This window comes from Musa acuminata, chromosome BXJ1-4 (genome assembly GCF_036884655.1).
Source record: "Musa acuminata AAA Group cultivar baxijiao chromosome BXJ1-4, Cavendish_Baxijiao_AAA, whole genome shotgun sequence".
NCBI lineage: Eukaryota > Viridiplantae > Streptophyta > Magnoliopsida > Zingiberales > Musaceae > Musa > Musa acuminata.
The window spans coordinates 2,680,319-2,702,983 of NC_088330.1; the positions used below are offsets into that span (position 1 = coordinate 2,680,319).

General features: G+C 42.0%; 4 protein-coding genes across 6 annotated transcripts; 3 read left to right on the forward strand and 1 right to left on the reverse strand.

The window, feature by feature from the left end:
* The first annotated feature begins 4,643 nt into the window (after positions 1-4,643).
* Positions 4,644-5,758, forward strand: LOC135672288 (uncharacterized). Its single transcript, XM_065180748.1, has one exon. It carries the CDS (start codon positions 4,710-4,712, stop codon positions 5,571-5,573), a length of 864 nt encoding a protein of 287 aa, XP_065036820.1. The 5' UTR covers positions 4,644-4,709; the 3' UTR covers positions 5,574-5,758.
* Positions 5,759-12,303: 6,545 nt separating this feature from the next.
* On the forward strand, positions 12,304-17,319 carry LOC135581441 (probable receptor-like protein kinase At2g42960). Of its 3 annotated transcripts, XR_010497727.1 has the most exons (9): positions 12,304-12,939; positions 13,440-14,115; positions 14,237-14,341; positions 15,291-15,413; positions 15,564-15,734; positions 15,874-16,003; positions 16,241-16,450; positions 16,555-16,840; positions 16,998-17,319. XR_010497727.1 is itself a non-coding variant. In XM_065156787.1 (8 exons), the coding sequence occupies exons 2-8, from the start codon at positions 13,448-13,450 to the stop codon at positions 16,684-16,686; spliced, it is 1,539 nt and encodes a 512-aa protein (XP_065012859.1). In that variant the 5' UTR covers positions 12,304-12,939; positions 13,440-13,447; the 3' UTR covers positions 16,687-16,957. The 3 variants fall into 3 exon arrangements, 2 of the variants coding, with proteins under 2 accessions (XP_065012859.1, XP_065012868.1); XM_065156787.1 differs by lacking the exon at positions 16,998-17,319 and having other exon boundaries at positions 16,555-16,957; XM_065156796.1 differs by lacking the exons at positions 15,564-15,734; positions 16,998-17,319 and having other exon boundaries at positions 16,555-16,957.
* Positions 17,320-17,469: 150 nt separating this feature from the next.
* Positions 17,470-18,282, forward strand: LOC135641473 (large ribosomal subunit protein P2A-like). Its single transcript, XM_065156837.1, has 3 exons — positions 17,470-17,630; positions 17,733-17,962; positions 18,062-18,282. Exons 1-3 carry the CDS (start codon positions 17,543-17,545, stop codon positions 18,086-18,088), a joined length of 345 nt encoding a protein of 114 aa, XP_065012909.1. The 5' UTR covers positions 17,470-17,542; the 3' UTR covers positions 18,089-18,282.
* Positions 18,283-21,784: 3,502 nt separating this feature from the next.
* Positions 21,785-22,604, reverse strand: LOC103980499 (uncharacterized). Its single transcript, XM_009396937.3, has one exon. It carries the CDS (start codon positions 22,513-22,515, stop codon positions 21,805-21,807), a length of 711 nt encoding a protein of 236 aa, XP_009395212.2. The 5' UTR covers positions 22,516-22,604; the 3' UTR covers positions 21,785-21,804.
* Between the last annotated feature and the right edge of the window lie 61 nt (positions 22,605-22,665).

A 22,665-nucleotide genomic window follows, 5' to 3' on the forward strand; every position in this document is an offset into this window, starting at 1 on the left:
AGATGACGGCTCGGGTCTTGTTGAGGGTTGGCCGTCCGAGGATGGCGTTGTATTTCGTGGGGAGGTCGACCACCAGAAAGGAGGTCATCACTGTTTTTGCCTTCGGGAAGACTCCCAAAGCTAGGGGCAGGGTGATGACCCCTAGTGACGAGATTGAGGTGCCGGTGAACCCCGTGAGTGTTGAGCATACCGGCTTCATGTTCTCCTTTACCAGACCGAGCTTTTGGAAGGCGTCCCAGTAAAGTATATCGGCCGAGCTTCCAGTGTCGACCATGATCCTTCTCACTTGCGCGTTGGCGATTCTGGCTGATATTACCAACGCGTCGTCATGTTCGGCTGGTTCAGGTCCCCCGGTCGGGAAGGTGACTTCGGGGCCTTTTTCCTGTTTGGTGGCTTCAGCCCAGGGGGCCCTAGCGTATGCCCTTCCGCCCGCCATGGAACTCCCTCCGGACGCTGGTCCGCCGGTTATGACATCTATGTGCCGCTCGATGGGGCCTTCCGGGCGTGGCGAGAGCTCCTTGTCTGGTCGGAGGTATGAGCCGAGGTGCCCTCGGCGGATGAGCTCCTCAATTTGCCTTTTTAATTCTCAACACTCCTCGGTGTCGTGACCGGGCTGTCGGTGGAAACGGCAGTATTTAGAGCGGTCCGCGAGTTCGCGCGGGCTCCTCATCGGGTAGGGGTCTTTGAGAAGGCCTTTCTCCTTAATGTGGAGAAATATTTCGGTCCGAGAGGAGTTCAGGCCCGGGGGAGGGGACCTAGGTGCCGCATCGTTGAGGCCGCCGGCCCTACGCCGGGAGGTAGCGGGCTGCTGTTGTTGGGACTGCTCTGGCTTGACCCTCTTGCGCTCGTCGCGCCTCCCGACCATCCATGCCTCAGCAGCGATGTACTGGTTCGCACGCTGCAACATTTCGGGAACCGAAGTGGGGGGTCGCTCCACCAGAGACCAAAAGAATCGGGTAGGGCGCAGGCCCATCATGAATGCCTGCATCATCAAAGAAGGGTGAGCGTCAGACAGCCCGCGGATTTGTGTGGTGAAGCGATTCACAAAGTGAGAGAGGGGCTCATCCTCTCTCTGGTTGAGCCCGAGGAGCATCGCCACCGACGACTTCGGTTTGGCATGAGCTAGGAAGTTAAGCTCAAAGTCTCTGGCCAATTGGTCGAAAGAGGCGATGGTCGCGGTCTTCAGATTGCTGTACCACGCTCGGGCTGGGCCCCGCAGGGTTGTCGGGAACGCCCTGCACATCAGGGCATCGGATGTCCCGTATAGCGCCATTTGGGCGCGGAAAGCAGCTACGTGGTCCGCCGGATCGGTGGCACCGTCATAGGCATCCAATGACGGGAGCCGAAAATGCGGCGGGATTGCTTGCTCTTGAATCTCGGGGGTGAAGGGGGACCCCTGGTGTTGCTCGGCCCCCGGGTCTCCCCTGGTCCGGCGAACCTCACGCTGCACCTCGTCCAGCCGGCGGCCTACGAGGCGTAGCTGGGCCCACAGGCCCTCCGCCGAGTCTGAAAGTGGGGCCACGGGCGTCGGGTGCGCCGCTGGTTCCTCCGCTCCTCGGCTCCCGGGTTGGGTCGATTGGTCCGGAGGCGAAGCGGGAGACTCGGGGAGCGGTGCGGGGTTTTGAGCGGCGGGCCGTTGCCGTGGTGGAGGTAGGGTTGAGTGTGAAGACGTCGGGGGAGAGACCAGCGGGATGATGGTCTGCATCACTCCCGTAAGAGCCCGGACCTGGTGCGTGAGGTCGTAGAAGGCTTCGGGTGGCACGGGTGATGGGCCACCGGGATTGGCGATGGGTGGCGATAGACCTGGATCGTTGAACAATCGCCAATAGCGCTCCGAGATCGCAGCGGGGCGCTCGTCCCGAACCCCCTCCTGTTGGGGATGTTCTTCCGTTGCGTCGGTCGTGTGCGACCGGACGGCTGGGGGTTCGTCGGAGTGAGCCTGTTGATCGCTTGACATTCGGACCGGCCCTCCTTCTAGCGCCATTATGTTAGTGTAAACACCTTTTTTTCTTAGCCGTGACCCGGGAGGTCGTCTCGGCTCGTTCGGGGGTCCGAATGGCGGGGATCTCCCTGGGGCGATGCTCGTCTCCACCGGGGTGGTCGGGTGCGGCCTCGGACTCGGGGCGATGCAGCGACTTCCTCCGGGTGGGGACTCCTTGCCTGCGTGTCCCGAACGGGAGACCTCGGCTTGATACCTGCACAAAGGTCGGGTCGGTTCGACCCGACCCCTCCGACGATCAAGTTAGAGAGATGAAGTGGCGGTTGTTCTGGGCGTCCAGTCTGCCCTCTTCCCTCTGGCTCGAGGACGTTTATAGGGGAACTCGGCATTATCCGGCGCGCCATCTCGTCGGTCGGGGCCGTATCTCTGATGGCGTCCGACATCGCCGAGGATGTTGCGTATGGGATCGGGGAATCGCAGGGCATGGGCGAGCTTCAACCGCTACCTACTTCTGTCTCGTCCTACTGTGCTGGGTTGACTGAGGGGCTGTGGGCTCAGTGAGGCTGACGTCCGGACGCAGACCGTTGCCCTCGTTGCTCTCCCTGGGGCGCCGCGCCTGTCCACGTGCGGGGGACGTTGCCGGGAGTGGGGTTTACCATTTTTTGCCATATCAGAAACTTTGATGATAGAACCTCCACGTCAGGGTATGTCATCTTTCTTGGGTCTAATCCAATCAGCTGGAGTTCTAAGAAGCAAAAGACAGTGGCACAGTCTACAATTGAAGCTGAATATCGTGCTATTTCTACCACTACTGCTGAACTCAACTGGATCACAAATCTCCTCAAGGAACTCAAAGTTAGCTTTACTCATACTCCCACAATATATTGTGACAATATTGGAGCTACCTACTTATGTGTCAATCCAGTGTTCCACTCACGCATGAAACACATCGCCATCGACTTTCACTTCGTGCGAGATCAAGTTGTCAGACATCAACTTCGTGTCTCTCATGTCCATACGGCTGATCAACTTGCAGACTCACTCACGAAGATCGGTCTTGCGGGGGCATGATAACAAAGAGATTTTCTCTGATAAAAGAAAGATTTTCTCAACTACATAGCAGATGAGATTTCCTCAACTGCATGAGGAAATCTCTATCCTTAGTTAAAAAAATATCCTCTTTCACTATGTATAAATAGAATACTACTTGAAGTGTACCTTTTTGCTTTATCCTTATAATTTCATTCTTCATTCTCTCGTTCTATCATGTCCAACCTCCAACCATCTTAAAATGGAGAAAGCAGCGAGTCTGGTTAGACCGTCTTATTGTTCGGTGGCTCATGAAATGGATCACGACTCACTCGGTCCTTGTGCGGATGCTCGCTCTGTCGGTGACATGAGTCGGAAATGACGAAATAGGAAAAAGGAATACTCTTTTAGATCAAGACATCAAAAAAATAAGCACAACGGGTGACGGTGACAACTATTATTTACTTCATGCAATGCACGAGTCCACCTTACACAACGTATGTCTCACGGAACCACGTGGATATTTTCGTATGTAAATATATCGACGGTGGACCATAAATAACTCTATTATTGCGAAGCTCCCACAGGACAGGTTACATACCCGACCAGTTGCCAGATTTATCCTACCAATTGCCAGGTCACATTAAACACGCAGCCCACTCGACTCCACGCAAGACCCGATCCCAAATTACGTCAAAGCCATCGAGACAAAATGGATATTTTATATTTATTTGCATGTAATGGGAGGACAGTTTGGGTATTAAAATATTACATGCGTCATCGTTGGATCGCACAGTCTCCGATCTCCCCAATTATTTAATATTTCTTATTCTGGATTAAAATATCTATCTTCATAAACCATGTATTTTTATTAGAAATTTTAATCATTTCCTATCTTAATATCCCAAATAAGATATTTATTTTAATCAGTTTTTTGAAATCTTCAGCTATAGGTGGGTGATCCTACTTTTTCTTTAATTTAAATTTCAAAATATTTTAACCGGTATTATAGCTTAATGCTTCATGAAATTTTGGTCGTATGAATGCCAGATGCATGCTCAGATTCAGTTAATTATTTTAACCTTTAATAAACTATATTTAGAGTTTTGTATATAAAATTCATGCTTTTAGTTATCAATTTTGATTGTTTATTAATGTTCATTTGACTGTTCGAATAGAATTTTAAGCCCAATTTATTGAATTTCATGCCTTGTATTTAGATTAGTATTGATATTGTTCTAAATTTTGATATTCCTATTTCTAATCGGTTCAAGATAAATTGATATTAGTTCAAGTCTGATACTATTCATTTTAGTTTGGTTCGAGTCGAATTTAAATAATTTCACTCCAATTCAAGCCAGATTTGAACAATTTCAGTCTAATTTAAATTGAATTTGGTGATTTCATATTGGTTCAGCTTAAGGTTTAGGTCAATAACGAGACTAGTCGGCTCGGTACCCTCTAATTATTCGTTTAATCAATTTAAAATATTTTTATTTCATATTATTTGTAAAATTTATATTTAATAAATCTTTGACCAATATTGATAATGTATTTTTCTTAGCATATATATATATATATATATATATATATATATATATATATATATATATATATATATATATATATATATATATATATATATATATATATATTAGTTTGGTGTCCAAATTGAATCTCGAGCTTTCCTATTAATTAGTTTGGTGTCCAAATTGAGTCTTGAGCTTTCCTAAACGTGTCGATGGACATAGAGGAGCCACACCTCTCCTCTCCCGCCACCACCTCCACCTCCACCTCCACCTCCACCTCCTCCTTGGCTGAAGAAACCGGCATCAACACCGCCGCTTCTACTTTGACCATCCTCACCCGTATGACTGTACTCCTCACGCTTGTGGCCATCTCTCTTTGGGCAAACCATGAAGCCTCCATGAACATCGACATATCCACCGTCAATTCTGCGGTTGGATCTCGCGCAGGCCGCCGCTTCGACCTCAACTTCGTGTCCAACGGCAGAGCCAATCGGATCGTTCACCACGCGAGTCGATTCGTCGAGCAAGCTCTTTACCCTGAGGAAGCCTATCCTCGAAAGCCGATCAGCCACATAACCCTGCACCTCGCCAGCAACGATCTTGACTCGGTCACGTCGGTCAACCCGGGCGCCGGGTCCGGCCACTACACCATCCATCTGAGCCCGAGCCTCATGTCAGAAGCCGACGGGGACGGCGCCTTGGCCTCGGAGGTGCACCGGGCGGTGGCCCGGCTCATGCTGTGGGACGCGCAGCAGGCGGCCCCGTCGCAGCTACTGGAAGCCGAAGCTGACTACCTCGCCGTGGCGGCGGGCTTCCCTCCGAGCTCTAACAAGACGTGCAACGTTTCTTCATACTGGTCTGCCGAATTCCTACAGTACTGCGAGGTCCGGCGGAACGGGTTCATCGCGAGGCTGAACCGAGGAATGAGAGAGCGGTGGTCGGAGTCGACGGTGGACGATGCGTTGGGCTCGCCGGTCCGGCAGGTGTACACCGCGTTCCACGCGCCGGAGACAGGTTACGTCATGGAATCTCTCAACTCCACGTCGAGTTCGGCGGAGGTGAGGCAGGCCACGTGAGCTAAAGAGAGAAGGCTGTGATGAGAGAGTTGGAGTCATTCACGTTTCATGGAAGGCCTTAGCTGGGAGCTTACCGGAGACAGAGCGTGCAATCATTGGCGCAAGTGGACATTGTAAATTGATGTTATTTGTAATTCCTTTCTAAAAATAAAAATAATTGAATGGAGAAGGAAATATGTTTATTATGTGGGCATCGATGGACATATCCATCTTTCAAATATAATTTTCGAGAGTAGATGATTTTTTTCTTGAAAAGTAATAAAAAAAGGGTGCATTATTGAGGTGTCACAACTTAGGAAAGTGATAGCACATTAGATGTCATGAGAATGCCACCGATGGCCTCTACTTGCAAACGAGAGCTTAGGTTTCCTCTACGCAGCTCCAAGGAAGAGTCAACGATACCTTGCTTCTGTAGAACGCGATTTAGTTCCATAGAATGTGTGCATGAGACCAAAGGTCTTCGAGGAAACCTCCAAGTTGGCACGTTGATTGAGGTATCAATCGTCAGTTTCACTGCAATCGAGTCCTTTTCGTATTCAAGGAACGTAGACATGGAGTGTGTTTCTGCATATGTTATGCATGATAGAAAATAGCTGACAGAAGAAGGAAATAAGGATCACTCGATGTATCACGATTCTCAATCAATTCATGATCATCTATCTATCTATCTATCTATCTATCTATCTATCTTGATTCGTTTACTTTGTTTACGGGAATCAATCCGAATATATAGCACTACAGTGAATGTAAACATAGATTATTAATAATATAATTTAAATACAATTCAAAGAGAACTGCTAAGTATAGGTCTCCTGTCATCTTCCCTCACGATCATCCTCTGTTCTTCTCCGCTGTAGATCCAGTGATCAGGATCTCGTCTACTGATCTAGTTGTTCCCAGGGATCAGAATCCCGCCTTCCTCCGCAGCGATCAGCATCCCTGCAGCGATTATGATTGCTCCAGCTCGGTTGACAGCCTCTACACGCGACAGCAATCGACGAACCTTCTCCGCCTCACCGCCGCTCAGCACAGTCACCAGCGACTCTGGTCGATCGATCTCCCTGATTCCTCTTAATCCCCTTGCTGCCCCGTCGCTGCAGCAACGACAGCGTCCTCTCGTCGGCGTCTTTCTTCACCGTTCAACCCCCCCTCCCGAGCGGCCATCTCTCACCACCGCATATCAAGAGAGCAGACAGTCACATCCTCCCACCGCTGGGAGCCTCCCGACTGCCTTCCTTTTCCCACCGTAGGCGGCCTTCCGACTGCCTTCTGTCGGCCACTCCTCCTCCCACCGCATGCGGCCTCTCCTCCAGGAGAAGGGAAGGTGTTTCCTCGCCGGCTTCTTCTGTGGCATCATCACCTTCTGTGACCCACCGTACGAGCGCCGTGGCCCCACGGTCGCTGCTGCCAATCTGCCGACGATCCCACCAAATCTCTTGCGCTGCCCAATCATCCCACTTGTCTCATTCTTCAAAGACCTGAACTGAAAGGCCAACATTCGAAGCCTAGAGCTCAAACGCACCGATCTAGCTCGATCAAGTCCCTCCTCGAACTCCTGAAATGACTGATCTACCCTTCAACCACATCATATCTCTCAATTCAAATATACATCATGTCCTCCTCCAACTCCGAAGATTCAGTTATTGTTTCATCCAAAAATAACTTTTCGTATCAACTTAGAGAATTTATATCCATTAATATCATTACATTAATACCCTTTAAGCACACAAAATATGATAACTATATATCTTAATGAGTATAATTTACTAACCTCTATCTCTTCAGATATGATCTATCGAGTTATATTGATAACTCTTTTTGTTGTTCATCAGAACTAATTCAAATATCATGATAACCAATCTCAATGACAAGTCATAATAATAAACTATGACTACATTAAAATCATCTTATTTAACAAGCTATTCAAGCTTTAATTACTAGTTTTATATCATCACTAATCTCTTCATATAGCATGATTCATGCAACGTTATAATATCATTTTTGTTAATCACTCTGATAATCTAAGAGAAAAGCATTCTTACTGATAATATTCAAATTTTAAAAATTATTATAAATGATTTAACCTTGATATGTTATCTTTGAGCGAGGAAGGAATCATCGTTCACACTCTTAATTATCTTGGTGACTCATTAATGTCATTTTAAAAACTATACAATAAATTACTTCAGCATGAAACATATCTAAAGTGTAAAGAAAGCAAGACAACACTAGTAATTAGAAAGACTCGTTACAACTCAATTCAACCAGAAGTCCACAAAAAAAGTAATCAAAACAATAAAAACTTCCATAAAGGGCCAAGTAATGTGTTTTGTAGACACATGGATAACTCACGGAGTCATTATCCTCCTTTATACCATCAACTCTTTAAGTATGATGATAACTCTAATCCGAATTGCTCATGAAATAACTTCAACCCTAATAATCATTATTATGATTTATGATATTATAATAATAATCAGCAAAAATTCATCTGTCAACTTTATGATAAAGTTAGACATATGACAAAAGTTTATCGATATCAGTTGAGCTTAATATAACACCCAATCATAACCGGTCCAACTACTCATCTAGGTAATTGGATTACTGATTTGTGCTTCACGTTACATTATCTTTGACTAATAAAATATTTCTACGACTTTAATTATAGTAGCAACGAAGATATCATTATCATGGATGATAATGGAATCCCTATCATATACTGATTCTATGATACTTAATTAATAAATGATTAATTTTAAATTTGATCATATTTTGTATGCATCTCATATAAAAAAATAATCTCATTTATATTTTTTTTTTTTAATTTTATAAATAAAATAATAATTTTTTTTCTTGATTCAGGAGGAAACTTTGGTCCAAGATCAAAATAAAGGTAATAACCACTAGTGACGGTAGCTAGTAGATTCACAACTCATCCTACCGGTCGCCCTTGTCTTTATAGCTACTTTAACCGATGACATCATCACTTTCATCATCCATCGTTCTTTATTCAACAATAGTTAATCTCTTCCTACTCTCTTATAATTTCTAAGTTAATAAAAGTTGTTACTCATTATGACTTTTGTTTTAGTAATAAAAATCACTAATTATCTTTTAGAATGTCATCAATTTCTTATTCCAAATCACTTGAAATCATTTAGTCTAGGGTCCTACCCCAATTATTTTCTTTGATAATTTTAGGTTTTATATTATTTTTATATTATTTCACTAAATATGCCTGTATTTATCCTCTCAAATAAAAATATGAAGATACCTCAATCTTTGATCATTTATAAAAATAATTAAAAACTTTTTCTATTCCATCATTAAAATAATATATTATAGAGGTAGTGAATACCAAGTCCTAACGATTTATCTCTCAACCTATAGTATAGATCATCTTAAATCATCACTATGCACACCTCAATTGATTGGTACTACCAAATGAAAACATTATACTAGTTTTCAAATGGTTATTTACCTAATCAATTAGATGCTCAACTTAACCCTTTAACATCAATCGCTATTCAAATAATTTTTTAAAAATTTTTAAACATTCACATATTATCAGTATTTGGTTGTTTATGTTATTCTCGACTTTACCCCTACGCTTCATATAAGTTGACATCAAGATCCAAATTATGTATCTTTATTAGATATTCTCTTAAACATAATATCTTTTAATATTTTGATTATCAAACGAATAATATTTTTATATCATGACATGTTATATTTGTTAAACCTAACTTTTCCTTCCAAAACCTTTTACTTTCAACGAGGAGAGCCACTATCCATCCTTCATTAGGTTTATGTGAGTGCATACCGATTATTTCCTATTATTTCTATTTTCCCCGTATCAACAAGTAATCCTTCTATAGATCTCTACTCCCTTATTACTCTTGTTTAACATCAGCATCATACCTCTTCCACCTACTAATAAGTAACTTAACATCAACTATATTATCTTTCTTAAATCAAATTCTATCAATTGAAACTCTAAAACAATAAAAACATTATTGTAAGATCTACCATAAAAGTTGAGTATCATGTCATTACCATTATTATTATAGAACTCAATTTGATCACCAATTTACTTTATTAATTTATTTGACATCAATTCTCAATCCATTCTAATAATATATTGTGATAATGTTGGTGTAACATATATACTCCAATTTAGTATTTAATTTTTTGACACATATTATTATCAATTTTTACTTTATCATAGATCAAAATGTTATCTATACTTTTGATCAACTAGTAGACTCTATCATAAAACCATTTACTCGAAAAATATTCTAGTTACATTATTCAAAGATTAGAATCACCGATAGAAAAAAAAAAAGGATCATTAATAGAAGTAAATAATGATACAAATGATTGATAAAGAATTATATTATGATCTCACATTAATTCATGATTTGAATCACGTTGATTCATGCAGGGGAATCAATTGCAGTATAAATATACAATTCCACAGTGACTGTAATCATAATCTTTTACAATGCAATTCAATACTATATACTGCATCCAACGTGAGGGTTTTTCCCTCACGTGCTTTCACATTTGACTACGATGAGGGGTTAAAAATTTTAATATTTATTAAAAATATTGATATGTATGAGATAAAAAGAGATAAAATAAGCGAATAATTAAATAGTGCTAATGATCGAAAGAGTTAGGTTATTTGTATATACTGGGCTATGACCTATGAATTAAAAACTTAAATATTTTGATTAAATTGGTATCTGACATGATAATATTAAGTTTGATCAATTGAAACTCATAATTATAAATTACTGATATGAGTCATATGTAAATAATTTGATCTAAATGAGCCCATATTTAAAAATTAAAAAGATTGAGACAAGAGGGACATAATAACCATGGTGAAGCTAAAAAATAAAAAAAAAGAAAGACAGAAAAGGTTGAGTCATAATAATCATAGACAAACTATAATTTGATTGAACAAAGATGAGTCATGTAGTAAAAAAATTAATCACACATATAAATATCAGAACAAATTGAAAATATTTACTTATATGAGATAAAAAATGATAAATTAAAATAACAATGGTTTTATATATATATATATATATATATATATATATATATAAACTATATATATATATATATATATATATATATATATATATATATATATATATATATATATATATATATATATATATATATATATATATATATATATATATATATATATATATATATATATATATATATATATATATATATAAACTATATCGATTCAAATTCATCATCTTATATTTCCTATTGAACTATAGTCATTAGTTTGCATCTATTCCTGAGACAAATTGGTGACCGAAATGATATCTTCGACATGGATTAATTGTGGTGGGACAAATTAAACAAGTCCAATTAATTAGCTATCGAGACGATAATAGCAGGCAAATGTCACAATGTCAAGTGGTGTTTGCTCTTCTATGGGATACAGTTTGGCACTGCTGTCTCTGATATAAATATTAATTACTCTGTCAAAGCTTAACTTACCTACAAATAAACAACGAGAAATGTCGTGCAGCGTACGAGTGATTTGGCTTCATCCAAGTGAAGGGCAAAATCTGTCTGTTCTCATCAGGTCATGCCAACCAGCATGCATGCCTGGATGTGAGACAATTAATCTCACTCGATTGGAAGTTTCTTTTACATGCATGTTTTCCTTTTGTAACACCCACACTTCATTCCTGAATTCTACCCCATCAGTTTTGATACTTTGTGGTTCCATTTGTTTAGCCATTATCTATCTTTTAAGATAGATAGAGTATTAAGAGGAATGTATATTAAATGGGTGAAAAGAGAAAGATAGTGGAGAGTCCAAGTATAGGAAAGGAAGAGAGACAGATCGCTGCTTGGATGGTGCTTGAGAGAGAAATACTAAGTGCAGTAGGTATGTGGTTTTAGTTAATCTACATTTAGGTGTTATGTTATAGAACTTTTAATGGGGTGTGTGTTCACAGAGATCAGACTAAATAATAATGTCAAGGTATTCTGATGAATATTAATTATACTGATATGGAGGTATTGATATATCCATGTATGACAAGATTCGTATATCATTCGATCATCAAATTTTCTTGTATCACTTTTAATTACTTGAGAGATTAAAAGAGGATTGTACTATATTCAGTAAGTTTGTAAATTACTCGTCCAAGATTAATCCTAGCAGACCAACTAAAATAATAATAATAATAATAATATAACTCTAGTCAACCTACGAAGACTGCTTTGGCTGTGGTTCCTCACCCCCTTGTGATCTGATTGTACGAGCAGCAGGTTGTCCCATTAGCTAGACGGAGCTGTTCCGAGACTTCCAGCTCAATTTTGCATGGACGTGGGCAGCATGTGATCACATTGCCTTCCTCCCATTCGCCACAGTTCGTAGATTTATAGACCATGTAAACCCAGTGTTATGGTGGCATGGCATACACCATCTTTGAAGTATAAGATGGAGGAAGACGGTAGTAGTAGTTCTGTGTGATGCCGTAAGGGAGACGAAGAAGAGGAGAAGCTTTACTGATGTAATGATATTTGTAGCTCTTATGTTGCCACCACCTCATGCATTGGATTTAGAGAGAGAGAAGGGGATAAAACAGACATATCTTGACAAGAATCCAACACTGGCACAATTTGGGCAGAGGAGTTGGAGGATAAAATGGTCCGTTAACAGAAAGATTGCAAATCCTGGATTTGCAAGCTGGATTTGGAGTTTTGTCTGCTGAGTTGACCTCATCTCTCTCTCTCTCTCTCTCTCTCTCTCTCTCCATTCTCATTTGTCTCTTTTTCTCTCCCATTAATTAATCTCATGTTTCAAAAATGTTTTCTTTGTCTCAACTTTAAATGCCAACTCTGTACTTCTCGGATGCCTTTTCTTCGTTTCCTGTTCTGTTCATCTCCCCATACCTACCCCTTACCTTTGGCTCTCCTCATCGATCCCTCACAGTCTCCTCCAACTCATTCCTCCACAGAATGTGATCTTAGCCCTCCCCATCCTCCCCAAAGCAGAAGCCATCTCGCACCATTTTACCGAACTGACCCCTTCCCTTCTCCCAGTCTCTGAAAAAGGAGCTTTTCTCCCCTCGTGGTTCGGCACTAGCCATTCCTTGATTCTTTATCATTTCTTTGATGCTTCTTTCCTCATTGCAGTCCAGTGGCTTTTCTCTGCTTGGATGCCACTCTAGCTGCATTTTTTCTCTTTAGTTTTGGTTCGGTGATTTTGGGGGTTATTGGCCTTTGGTGTTGAAGCTTCACGCCTTGGGGTTCCGTTTCTTAAAGAAGCCCTTCGCTTGTTGTGTGGAAGATCAGCAAGATCAGACCACCAAAAGCGGTAATCCTTTTTCTTCTTATCGACTGTTGTCTTCCATATACTGCTACAGATTGCTTCATTAGTGTTCATGGTAATATTCGGTGATGCTGGATGGCTAAATATTTCCTTTTCCTTTACTTTCTTTCCAATGTTCTGTCAGTGAAATCTCTCGCATCTCTGGGTTTCTGATAATAAATCTCATGCATTTCAGATGATTTTCTTGAGTATGCAGCGACTTAGTGTCAATTGATGACTTCTTTTAAGTTCGGATACCAATGTGGACCTTTGTGTTTTGTGCCACTCAAAGATCTGTCTTTTTTTTCCCCTTTCTTTCATATATATGCCTGGAATGCATTGTTCTTAGATTTACATGAAGTTTCACTGTAGAAAATGTTGTTTATGATAGGGGATTTATGTCTTGCCATGTAATCCAACTGCTGCCAGATCAAGGAGTATAAGGATTGTGACTTTACTGTTATGCAAGTTAAACACTCACTAACGAAGCATTCTTTGAATTACAGGAAAGAAAATGTCATCCGGTAGTTCATTAAATGCTGAATTATTACAGAAGACACCAGTTTTTGGTCTGAGACTTTGGGTGGTGATTGGCATCTGCTTTGGTGTATTAATTGTGTTTATTCTCACTATTTTATCGACATGGGTCACATTCAAGAGAAAGACAACCAGGGGTTTCGACAACATGACAATCTCACAAATCCCGACTGTGTCGAAAGAGATTACCGTGGACAGAGTCGGTAACCCGTGTGATGCTCAAACTCTTCAGGAACTTACAGGGCCTTTCTTCCACTCGCATGACAAATTTAGTGACACGGAATCAGTAAGGACACTTGCCCACTTGACCATGAGCAAGTCCAGCGATGCTGATAACCTGAGCCACTGCAGCTCTGCCTATCACAATGACAGGGCTGGGAGTTCATATTCTGGTGATGAAGGTAGTACCGGACCCACTAGGAAAACATATCCTGCATATGCATTTGTGGCTGCATCTCCTTTGATTGGACTGCCAGAATCCTCACAATTGGGTTGGGGTCACTGGTTTACTCTAAGGGACCTTGAGCTCGCTACAAATCGTTTCTCTAAGGAGAATGTCATTGGGGAGGGTGGATATGGAATTGTTTATCGTGGGCGTTTGATAAATGGATCTGAGGTTGCAGTAAAGAAGCTTCTAAACAATCTGTAAGTTCATTACTAGCATGTACCATTTACGGTCACAAGCAATTTGATTCATCATCTTTTGATCCACTTGGTTTACGCTATTTCAATGGTTTCTGACCAAAGTTCCTTCTAAGTCATGTAGGGGACAGGCAGAGAAAGAATTTAGAGTGGAAGTGGAAGCCATTGGTCACGTTCGACACAAAAATCTAGTGAGGCTTTTGGGATATTGTGTAGAAGGAATTCATAGGTGAAAACTTGTTATGAACAGTCTATTTGTTATACATTCTTTGTATTTGCTCTATTACTTGATTGGTGTTTCATTTGACTAGAACTTTATATCATTGCCTAAATTTAGGGGATTATAGCTTACGCCCCTAACTCCGAGAAGTTATGGTAAAGCTTTCTTCATCTCCACAACCTTGTGATCTTATTGAACAAAATGGTATATATGGAAACATATACTACAGGGATCAAGTTTCAGCAATAAAAACTGAACTTCTGTCAAAATTATTAAGCACATGAATATGCTGTAACAAGTCAAAAACATTCGTGATCTTGTAAGTTTATTAGCTGTAACTATTAAGTCAAAACAAACTAGTTCATAATGGAGAGTGTGACAAGACATTTTTTATGCTAAGATCCATTTTTATGGATCTTAGAGTGCCACTTAAGTTCATAATGGAGAGCATGGGAAAAAGGCACCAAGTACCATTAAGTATAGCCAAAATCTGTCATCGTATGTCAGTGTCATACATCTAACTGCATTTAAAAGTAAACTTGTTGGTCTTTCGGAGATATCTTCTTCATCTCTAAAAATCTGCCATGAGGGTTATTTAATGAATGAAATGATTTTTTTTCTTAGTATAGTACATGGATCTGAGAAAAATCATGACTTAATAAAAAGTGTGTTTTTAGCGCAAGAAAGTGGTGTCTATATGATAATAATATTGTAAATTATTTCATAAATCCACTGTTTGATAAAGCAAACACATCCAGCAAGATCACAAGTAGATTTATCATTTACGATACCTGGCCAGATAGTTTTGCTGCAAAATTTATGCCATTGTTTTAGTACTTGGTACTTACTAAATTGTTTGTTGAAAGAGCAACCTTTTTGCGTACACACAACCAAAATGGATTACATGGTTTTAATTACTTTTTTTGAGCCGATTATGTAATCACCCAATACATTGTAGGATGCTTGTATATGAGTATGTCAACAATGGAAATCTAGAGCAGTGGCTACATGGAGCTATGCGTCAACATGGCATCCTTAGTTGGGAGAACCGCATGAAGGTCATCCTTGGCACTGCAAAGGCGTAAGTCTTGTTTTCAGAGTAAATTATAGCCCAAAATATGCTTTTTTTTTTTTTTTTTTTCATTTTAGTTTGTGTAAAAGGTCACATCTTAGTTAATTTGTTAATAGTATATTGATGATTGACCAATTTGGTTACTGGGATGGCTTTCAGACTTGCTTATTTGCATGAAGCAATTGAACCAAAAGTTGTGCACAGAGACATTAAATCAAGTAATATCTTGATCGATGATGGATATAACGGAAAGATATCTGATTTTGGATTAGCTAAGCTTTTGGGTTCAGACAAAAGCCACATTGCAACTAGAGTAATGGGAACATTTGGGTATGTAGGCTATCAGTGTATGCTTCTTTTACTCCCCCTTCTGTCTGGTAGCATCAATTTTGCAGATTGACATTGGTACTTTGCAATAAAATTGAAGAAACAAATAGGATGGATGACATTCACTTCATACAAATCTCAGGTATGTGGCTCCAGAATATGCTAACACTGGACTTCTAAATGAAAAGAGCGATGTTTATAGTTTTGGAGTATTGTTACTAGAGACTGTGACCGGTAGGGATCCTGTGGATTATGGCAGGCCGACAAATGAGGTATAGCCAACAAAGTCTCCGCACTACTTAAATATAACTATAATTCTGACTACTTTCTTCATTATTTATTATCTCTTCTAACATTATGTATGACATGATGAACTTTTTATTTGCATAGAATCTGATGCTTTGCATGGATCATCAACTAAAAGTTCTCACTATGGTTTTGTGTACTTACATTCTTCACCTTGATCTCATAACGAGATTGGTAAAACATCTCTTGCCTTCTACTCCCAGGTGAATCTTGTCGAGTGGCTAAAAATGATGGTTGGAAATAGAAGGGCAGAGGAAGTAGTGGATCCAAATCTTGAGGTCAAGCCGGCTATGCGTGCCCTTAAACGCACACTTTTAGTTGCACTGAGATGTGTCGATCCAGATTCTGATAAGAGGCCCAAGATGGGCCAGGTTGTTCGAATGCTTGAAGCAGATGAACTTCCTTACCGTGAGGTCATAACCTTCCTTCTGGTTTTAATGCAAACTCCATTTGAAATGATTCTATGTAAGCTTTGAATCCAAATTACTGACATGCACACTCTTATTTTCTAAAAAAGGATAGGAGAAACCGAAGGAATCAGGCGGGAAGCATGGAGATCGAAGCCCTGAAGGAGAGTAACAGTTCGACTGATCTGGAAAATAAAGTAGGACTTGGAGATAACCGGGCATCTGACAGGTTCCAAGCATAACAAGTGTCATTACGCCTGCATGAATTCAGCTGTTAGCATTTTCTCTTTGCTAACGATGTTGAATAGCTCTGTGGCAAACAGTTTGAGATTGACTGGGGAATACAATTTCTGGTTCTTTGGGTACAGTGCTGTTTATTCTGCCAGCGTGAGTTAGGTGAGACCAAAAGAATTTTGATGTTCCTGAAAACCTGGTCGTGTTGGATTTCCTGTATAGATCTATCTTCAATTTGGATATCTTCTTCTTCATCAATCTTAATACTGTTTATTTGTCTGTTTTGTTCTAATATTTCTCCTCCCCTCCAACTTCTCAGATGTCTTGCTGTTTACTCCTTTATAAGAAAGGCATGATCACTCCTGCATTCCTGCTTTTGCATCAACACCATCACAAGCATAACACGTCTTCTGCAGTACCGTGTGTTCACCAATCACTGTGCCACAGCTTGCCTAATACCCAAAGATGCTTGTTTGTGCTTTATTTCTGGTTTTGAAGAACATTAAACGAAGCCCGTGAGATCACAAGCTTATTTATATGAAGCTTGATTTGGTATATGCTAATCTAATTTAAATGGGTCGGATAAGGATCTCTACACTGTCCCTCGAGTCCAACTGGGGCTCCAGTTTTGCGATGTGGTCGGGTCTGACTCATCCAAGTCGATTACATGATCCGCTCGGAGATACGCTCGATCGTGGAACCCGACCCGATAACTCTCGAGACACGTTAAGCTAAAGCAATCTTGCGGTCGCAGCGGACACATTCTAGGGTTTACAAAGGCCTCCCCACCCTCTACCGTCTCCGATCTCACATTCTCGCATCCAACTTGAGGCCTTGGCAGCGGCGGCGGACTCGCAAGCAGAGATGAAGGTGATCGCGGCGTATCTCCTCGCAGTTCTCGGCGGCAACTCTCATCCCTCCGCTGGCGACATCACGTCCATCCTTGAATCAGGTGAGGCCTTGTTCGGTCGCTGGTTCCCTTCTCTTCTTTGAAGCGTCTCAATACTTGTTGGGGTTCACTCGATTGGCTCGGATCTCTGTTGTTGTTTCGCAGTGGGAGCGGAGGTAGACGTGAAGAGGATAAATCTTCTCCTGTCGGAAGTTGAGGGGAAGGACATCACGGAGCTCATCGCCGCCGGAAGGGAGAAGTTCGCCTCGGTCCCGTCGGGAGGCGCCGTGGCGGCCGTCTCGGTCGCCGGCGCTGGTGGTGCTGCTGCGGGCTCTGCCCCGGCCGAGGAGCCGAAGAAGGAGGAGAAGGTCGAGGAGAAGGAGGAATCCGACGACGTGAGCCTCTTAATCCCACTAATTGAGATTAAAACAACAAAAAAGACATCTTTAACTTTTACGGCGATTAATTATTATTATTATTTTGTTGTACTGCAGGATATGGGCTTCAGCTTGTTCGATTGAGGGGGTATCGAGTATCTATTTATGCTTAGCTTACTTAAAAATCCTTTGCTTAGATTTAGTCGATGAAAAGTGGTGTCTTGTTTCCGAATTCCGTCTTATTTAAACTTTTGTGTAAGACTTGAAGAAATATGTCTTGAGTTCACGTAGTGCAACTTTTTCTAAGCCTTTCCCCAATATATTTATCTTATTGCTTCTGTCTTTTACATGTGTGGTTTGTGGAGGTGGGCTTTCTTCAGGAGAGAAGAAGTCCACCTTCTCTTTGCATAGGCTTGGATCAGAACATACATTATTGGCTATTATGCATTTTTTCTTTTCCTTTTTTAATGTTTAATTTGCTGAGTTTTGTTTTACATCATTGTTGATTGGCCTGTGAATTTACATTTGGATGCTGCTTCAGCTTTCAATTTTTTGTTGATTGGCCTGTGAGTTTTTGTTTTATATTTTTGTTCAATATTTTTGTGTGCACATAAATATTGCCTCTGATTAGAATTATTATAGTGCACATACCCTAGTATTATGTGCTATATTGTGTCAGCTATATTGTGGTGAAGTCCCTGCTGTCTTTATGCAAAATTCTTGCTAGAGGCAACAAGTGAAGGAAATATAAACCCATAAGGTGGACATGGCCAATTAGATATCCTCCTCTATGACAAGGTGAAAACTTGTTCATTTGAAGTAATTTGCATTTAGCTTCACATCAAGACTGCATAGATCTCACATGTTCTGATGGATACCGAAAGCAAACTCTTTGAGAACTTGCGATACTAATCACCTGATCCGATGGAAGAACTGACCTCTTGGGTGACTTCAAAATTGCTCGAGTCTAATTAAGATAGTGTATCTATCCACATAAGGCCTGATGACCTCATCATATGAACTTGATTAGCCACTGACTTGGAGTGTCATAATCTCTCGCCATCGAAATACATAGTATTGTGTCCTGTTTGATTCGATAAGCCTGAAATCACATGGCTAAAAGTTACTTCTTTTGGGTAAGTAATAGAGAGTGTCTGTGATGGTGGAAATCAGTTAGGATCCATAGGTCACCAAAGCATTCACCAAGTACAATGCTTTCTTTTGGGTACAAGAAGTAAACTGCAGGGAAGTTGTCAATCAATAGGCATCAGAGAATCAGGGTTAAATGTCACATGAATGTCTGCAGTGAATCCTTCTAGAATAGTTTGCTGTTATATATATATATATATATATATATATAGTTGATCACACTTGAATGAGGTTAGTTTGACACTGGCAGCATTTGATGATCATAGGGATTGCATTTCATCATCTCAATTTCCTTCTCTCTCTTGGGTGTGGCTTCTAGTTATTTTAGTTTCATTAGTCTAATTTGACTCCCCTCACTTTTATATGACAGCACTGAAGTTTGCTGAACAGAAGATTTCTTTTTTGTGTGTTATTATAGGACAAAATATTGTTATAACAATGGAATAGTTGAATCCTATATGCCCACGCAATGTAAGCTTGGTGATAGAACCAGCATGGCTAAGTTGGCTAGCAAATTACTTAATTTGTTTTTGGGGAGGGATGAAATAGCTTTATTTTTCAATGTGAAAAATGATGTGTCTATGAATATGGTTGCTGATGTTTGAGGAAGAAAAAGGAAGCATTATGTTATGCTCGGCAATATTAAGCTGGTAATTCACTGGAAATCTGGACTCTGTTCTATACCTTTATGCGTCTGTTGATGGCTTCGTAAGAGAGTCACCTCCTGATCCAACTCGTCTCAGTCGCTCACCCTTCATAGTTGCTGCTGCTACTTCTGCATGCCGTCTGCAACCTGTGGACACGAAGATATGCTCTCAACACTTTTGATTAGGACAAGAGGAGGCTTATCCATTTGGTTCCGGAGCCGAGGAAACGAAGGACAAACAGTGGCGTCCTGATGATGTGAAATCTATACATCCACGGAGACACAATGGATATGTGCACCGAAAAGTGCGATTGGATCTGCAAATCAATCTCAGTGAGCTCCAACGTGTTAAAGTTGTCGGCAACAGCCAAAAGAATTAGATTCCCGTAAAGGTGTGCAGCCATAAATGTCGTCAGTCGGCCAAAACCATGGCGATAATGAGAGGATATGCCATTGGATAGTGGATGTCTGCGACAGGTAAATAACTGTGGTATGAAGAGAATATATGCATCACGTTTTTGTATCGAGCTTTAAAAAACTTGCTGGTGGACGACATCCAAGATCGGGAGATGTAGATGCCCTTTTATCTGATGTCTATAATTGCACGCTCAAAGAAGCAGATCAAAAGGGAAAGAAACCAGAAGGGAACAGAGCAAGTTCAGTGAGGGGAAGAAGACGACTGTGGTTCGAGGCAGCAGGTGAAGAAGACATGAATGAGGTCGAGCTCGTTAACAATTTGGCTGGAGGATTGATTGCACGCTACAATCTCATCAAGGCTTTGCACAAAACAAAGAGACAATTAAAGAAAACAGTACAAAAGTGTGTGTATGGAACTTCGCCTTCCTCGAAAGCTGTTGATAAGGACTGAGGAATCACTTTCCACGTTAACCTTTCAGAAAGTCCAACGCCGTTGCAGCCCGCAGACTCCCCCGATCCCTTTTTCATCCGCTCGCATGAGCACCGAAATCTCCCACGCGTGGCAACAGCATCGCACCAGATTCGATGCCCAAAAGGAAAGAGGACAATAGGAGAGGATGAAGAGCACATCTTGGATGCCCAAACCCAAGACGATAAAGTCCATGCCAACGACAAAACTCCCCTGCAGTCGCCCTTTGTCTTCTCTTCGTATCCTCCACAACGCTAATTCCCCGTTGTTTTCTCGGCCAACTTGCGCTCTGTTCTTAATTCCTTACATCCGCAAGAATTAAGCCGTAGTGGATCTCATCATGCCAAAAGTATTTGTCGAGCGATTAAGATGAAACAAGAATATCCTTGCCGGAGTCTTAGTTGTACGCAAAAGAGGGCCTTCATGATGGCTTCGCGAGTGTGTTAGTACAAAACCAGTGGACCATCGCCACTTCCAGATCAAAGTAAAACCAATCATTACCCTCCGATTAGTAGTGCCTCCATGTATAAGCCAACTGCAGCAAAAATCCAACAGAGTGTGGGGCTCAGAGTGCATGGGTTGCAGTGGACCAGGTTTTTTCCCCGTCTTTTTCCTTGGGCTGATGATTGTGTTCGCATGGGAGGAGGAGGAGATGGTGAGGAGAGAGATGCGCAGGATCTGGATGAGGAGGTGGAATCTGCAGGCAGACGACAAAGGAGACAGCTTCTGAGCTTGCAAGAGGAGCAAAGCATCGCGTGGAGTGGAAGGGAACAAGTGACTCGGTTTATCCAACAACTTGTTCGAGGAGTATCGCAGACACGGCAAAAGAAGGCATGTGGGGCTGATGTTGTCCGCCGGTGGTGGTGGTGGTGGTGGTAGGCCAAATAATCCACACACAAAAGTGAGAATTCTATATATCTGATATCTGTATGCATATATTATTATAAAAATAGAATTAGTCAAGCTACTATTATCTTAAAGAGTATTTAATGAAATGACTTTGAATTTAGGTGCGAGTATTTCTTAAAAGAATAAATCGAATTTTCTTTTGTTGGTCACTAACTGAATAATTACGAGAGAATCAACAAAAAAATAAAATATTGTTTTTCGATCCAAACAATCCAACAAAGTTTTTTTTTAATGATATTATATAGAAAAATTAAAAAAAAAAGTCGATTTTTATTGACATTTGTTTATTTCAAAGTTACATGGTTCTGGTGATCCGGCGGAACAGACTAAGGTGCGGTTTACTTCCGCGCCCGGGACGACGGCCGTCATCGACTCCTCCCGGTGGAACTTGGCTTGCTTAGCGATGAACGCTTCTATCGTCCGCCGGAACTCTTCCGCGTCCTCCACCTCGTCTTCTTCCACCGCCAGCGTCTCCTCCTCTGCTTTCTTCCGCCCGACGTCCGTCTCAGATCGGAGGAGCTCGGACCGAGCCCTTTGCCGCCGCAGCGTCCTCCCCGACCGGCTCCTCCGGAGCGCCCGCGTCTCCACGCACACGGCCTTGTCCTCGAACACTGCATCCTCCTGCGTCGGGGCCGGCTTCGGTGGCGGGAGTGAGTCGGAAATCCGGCGCCGGATCTCGAGGATCTCCTCGTACAGAGCGCCGCCGCCGTCGGAGGCGGCCGAAGCGGGGGAGGGGGAGAGTCGGCCGGACTCGGCGAGGAGGAGGAGGACGATGGCGTTGGCGAGGATGAAGACGAATCGGGGGCCGAGGAGGACGGCGGCGAGGCGGCGGAGGAGATCAACGGAGAGGTGGGAGGAGGACCAGGAGAGCAGGAGTGCGGCGGCGGCGAGGCCCTCCAGGCAACGGAACAGCGTGCAGATCCTGCGGAGGCGGCGGAGGCTCCGCCTCGCCGTCTCCTTGTCTGCCGTCACCGCGTCCATGTTGGTGATCGGGCGGTAAAGCGAGTCGCTCGAGTGTTGAGGAGAGAGTGTGCGTGCGTGTGTGTGTGCGCGCGAGAAGGGAAGAGCGAGCAACTCGGCCCTTATAAAGACTTGTGACCTGTTCTGCCGTCTCACTCATGAATCTATCTA

Excerpts from the sequence above, each read along its gene's own strand:
- LOC135672288 (XM_065180748.1), top strand. The coding sequence starts at position 4,710 with ATGGACATAGAGGAGCCACACCTCTCCTCTCCCGCCACCACCTCCACC.
- LOC135581441 (XM_065156787.1), top strand. The coding sequence starts at position 13,448 with ATGTCATCCGGTAGTTCATTAAATGCTGAATTATTACAGAAGACACCA. Across the intron at positions 14,116-14,236 it reads AAGAAGCTTCTAAACAATCT|GGGACAGGCAGAGAAAGAAT; the intron begins GTAAGTTCATTA and ends TAAGTCATGTAG. Across the intron at positions 16,004-16,240 it reads ATGGCAGGCCGACAAATGAG|GTGAATCTTGTCGAGTGGCT; the intron begins GTATAGCCAACA and ends TTCTACTCCCAG.
- LOC135641473 (XM_065156837.1), top strand. The coding sequence starts at position 17,543 with ATGAAGGTGATCGCGGCGTATCTCCTCGCAGTTCTCGGCGGCAACTCT. Across the intron at positions 17,631-17,732 it reads CACGTCCATCCTTGAATCAG|TGGGAGCGGAGGTAGACGTG; the intron begins GTGAGGCCTTGT and ends GTTGTTTCGCAG. Across the intron at positions 17,963-18,061 it reads AGAAGGAGGAATCCGACGAC|GATATGGGCTTCAGCTTGTT; the intron begins GTGAGCCTCTTA and ends GTTGTACTGCAG.
- LOC103980499 (XM_009396937.3), bottom strand. The coding sequence starts at position 22,515 with ATGGACGCGGTGACGGCAGACAAGGAGACGGCGAGGCGGAGCCTCCGC.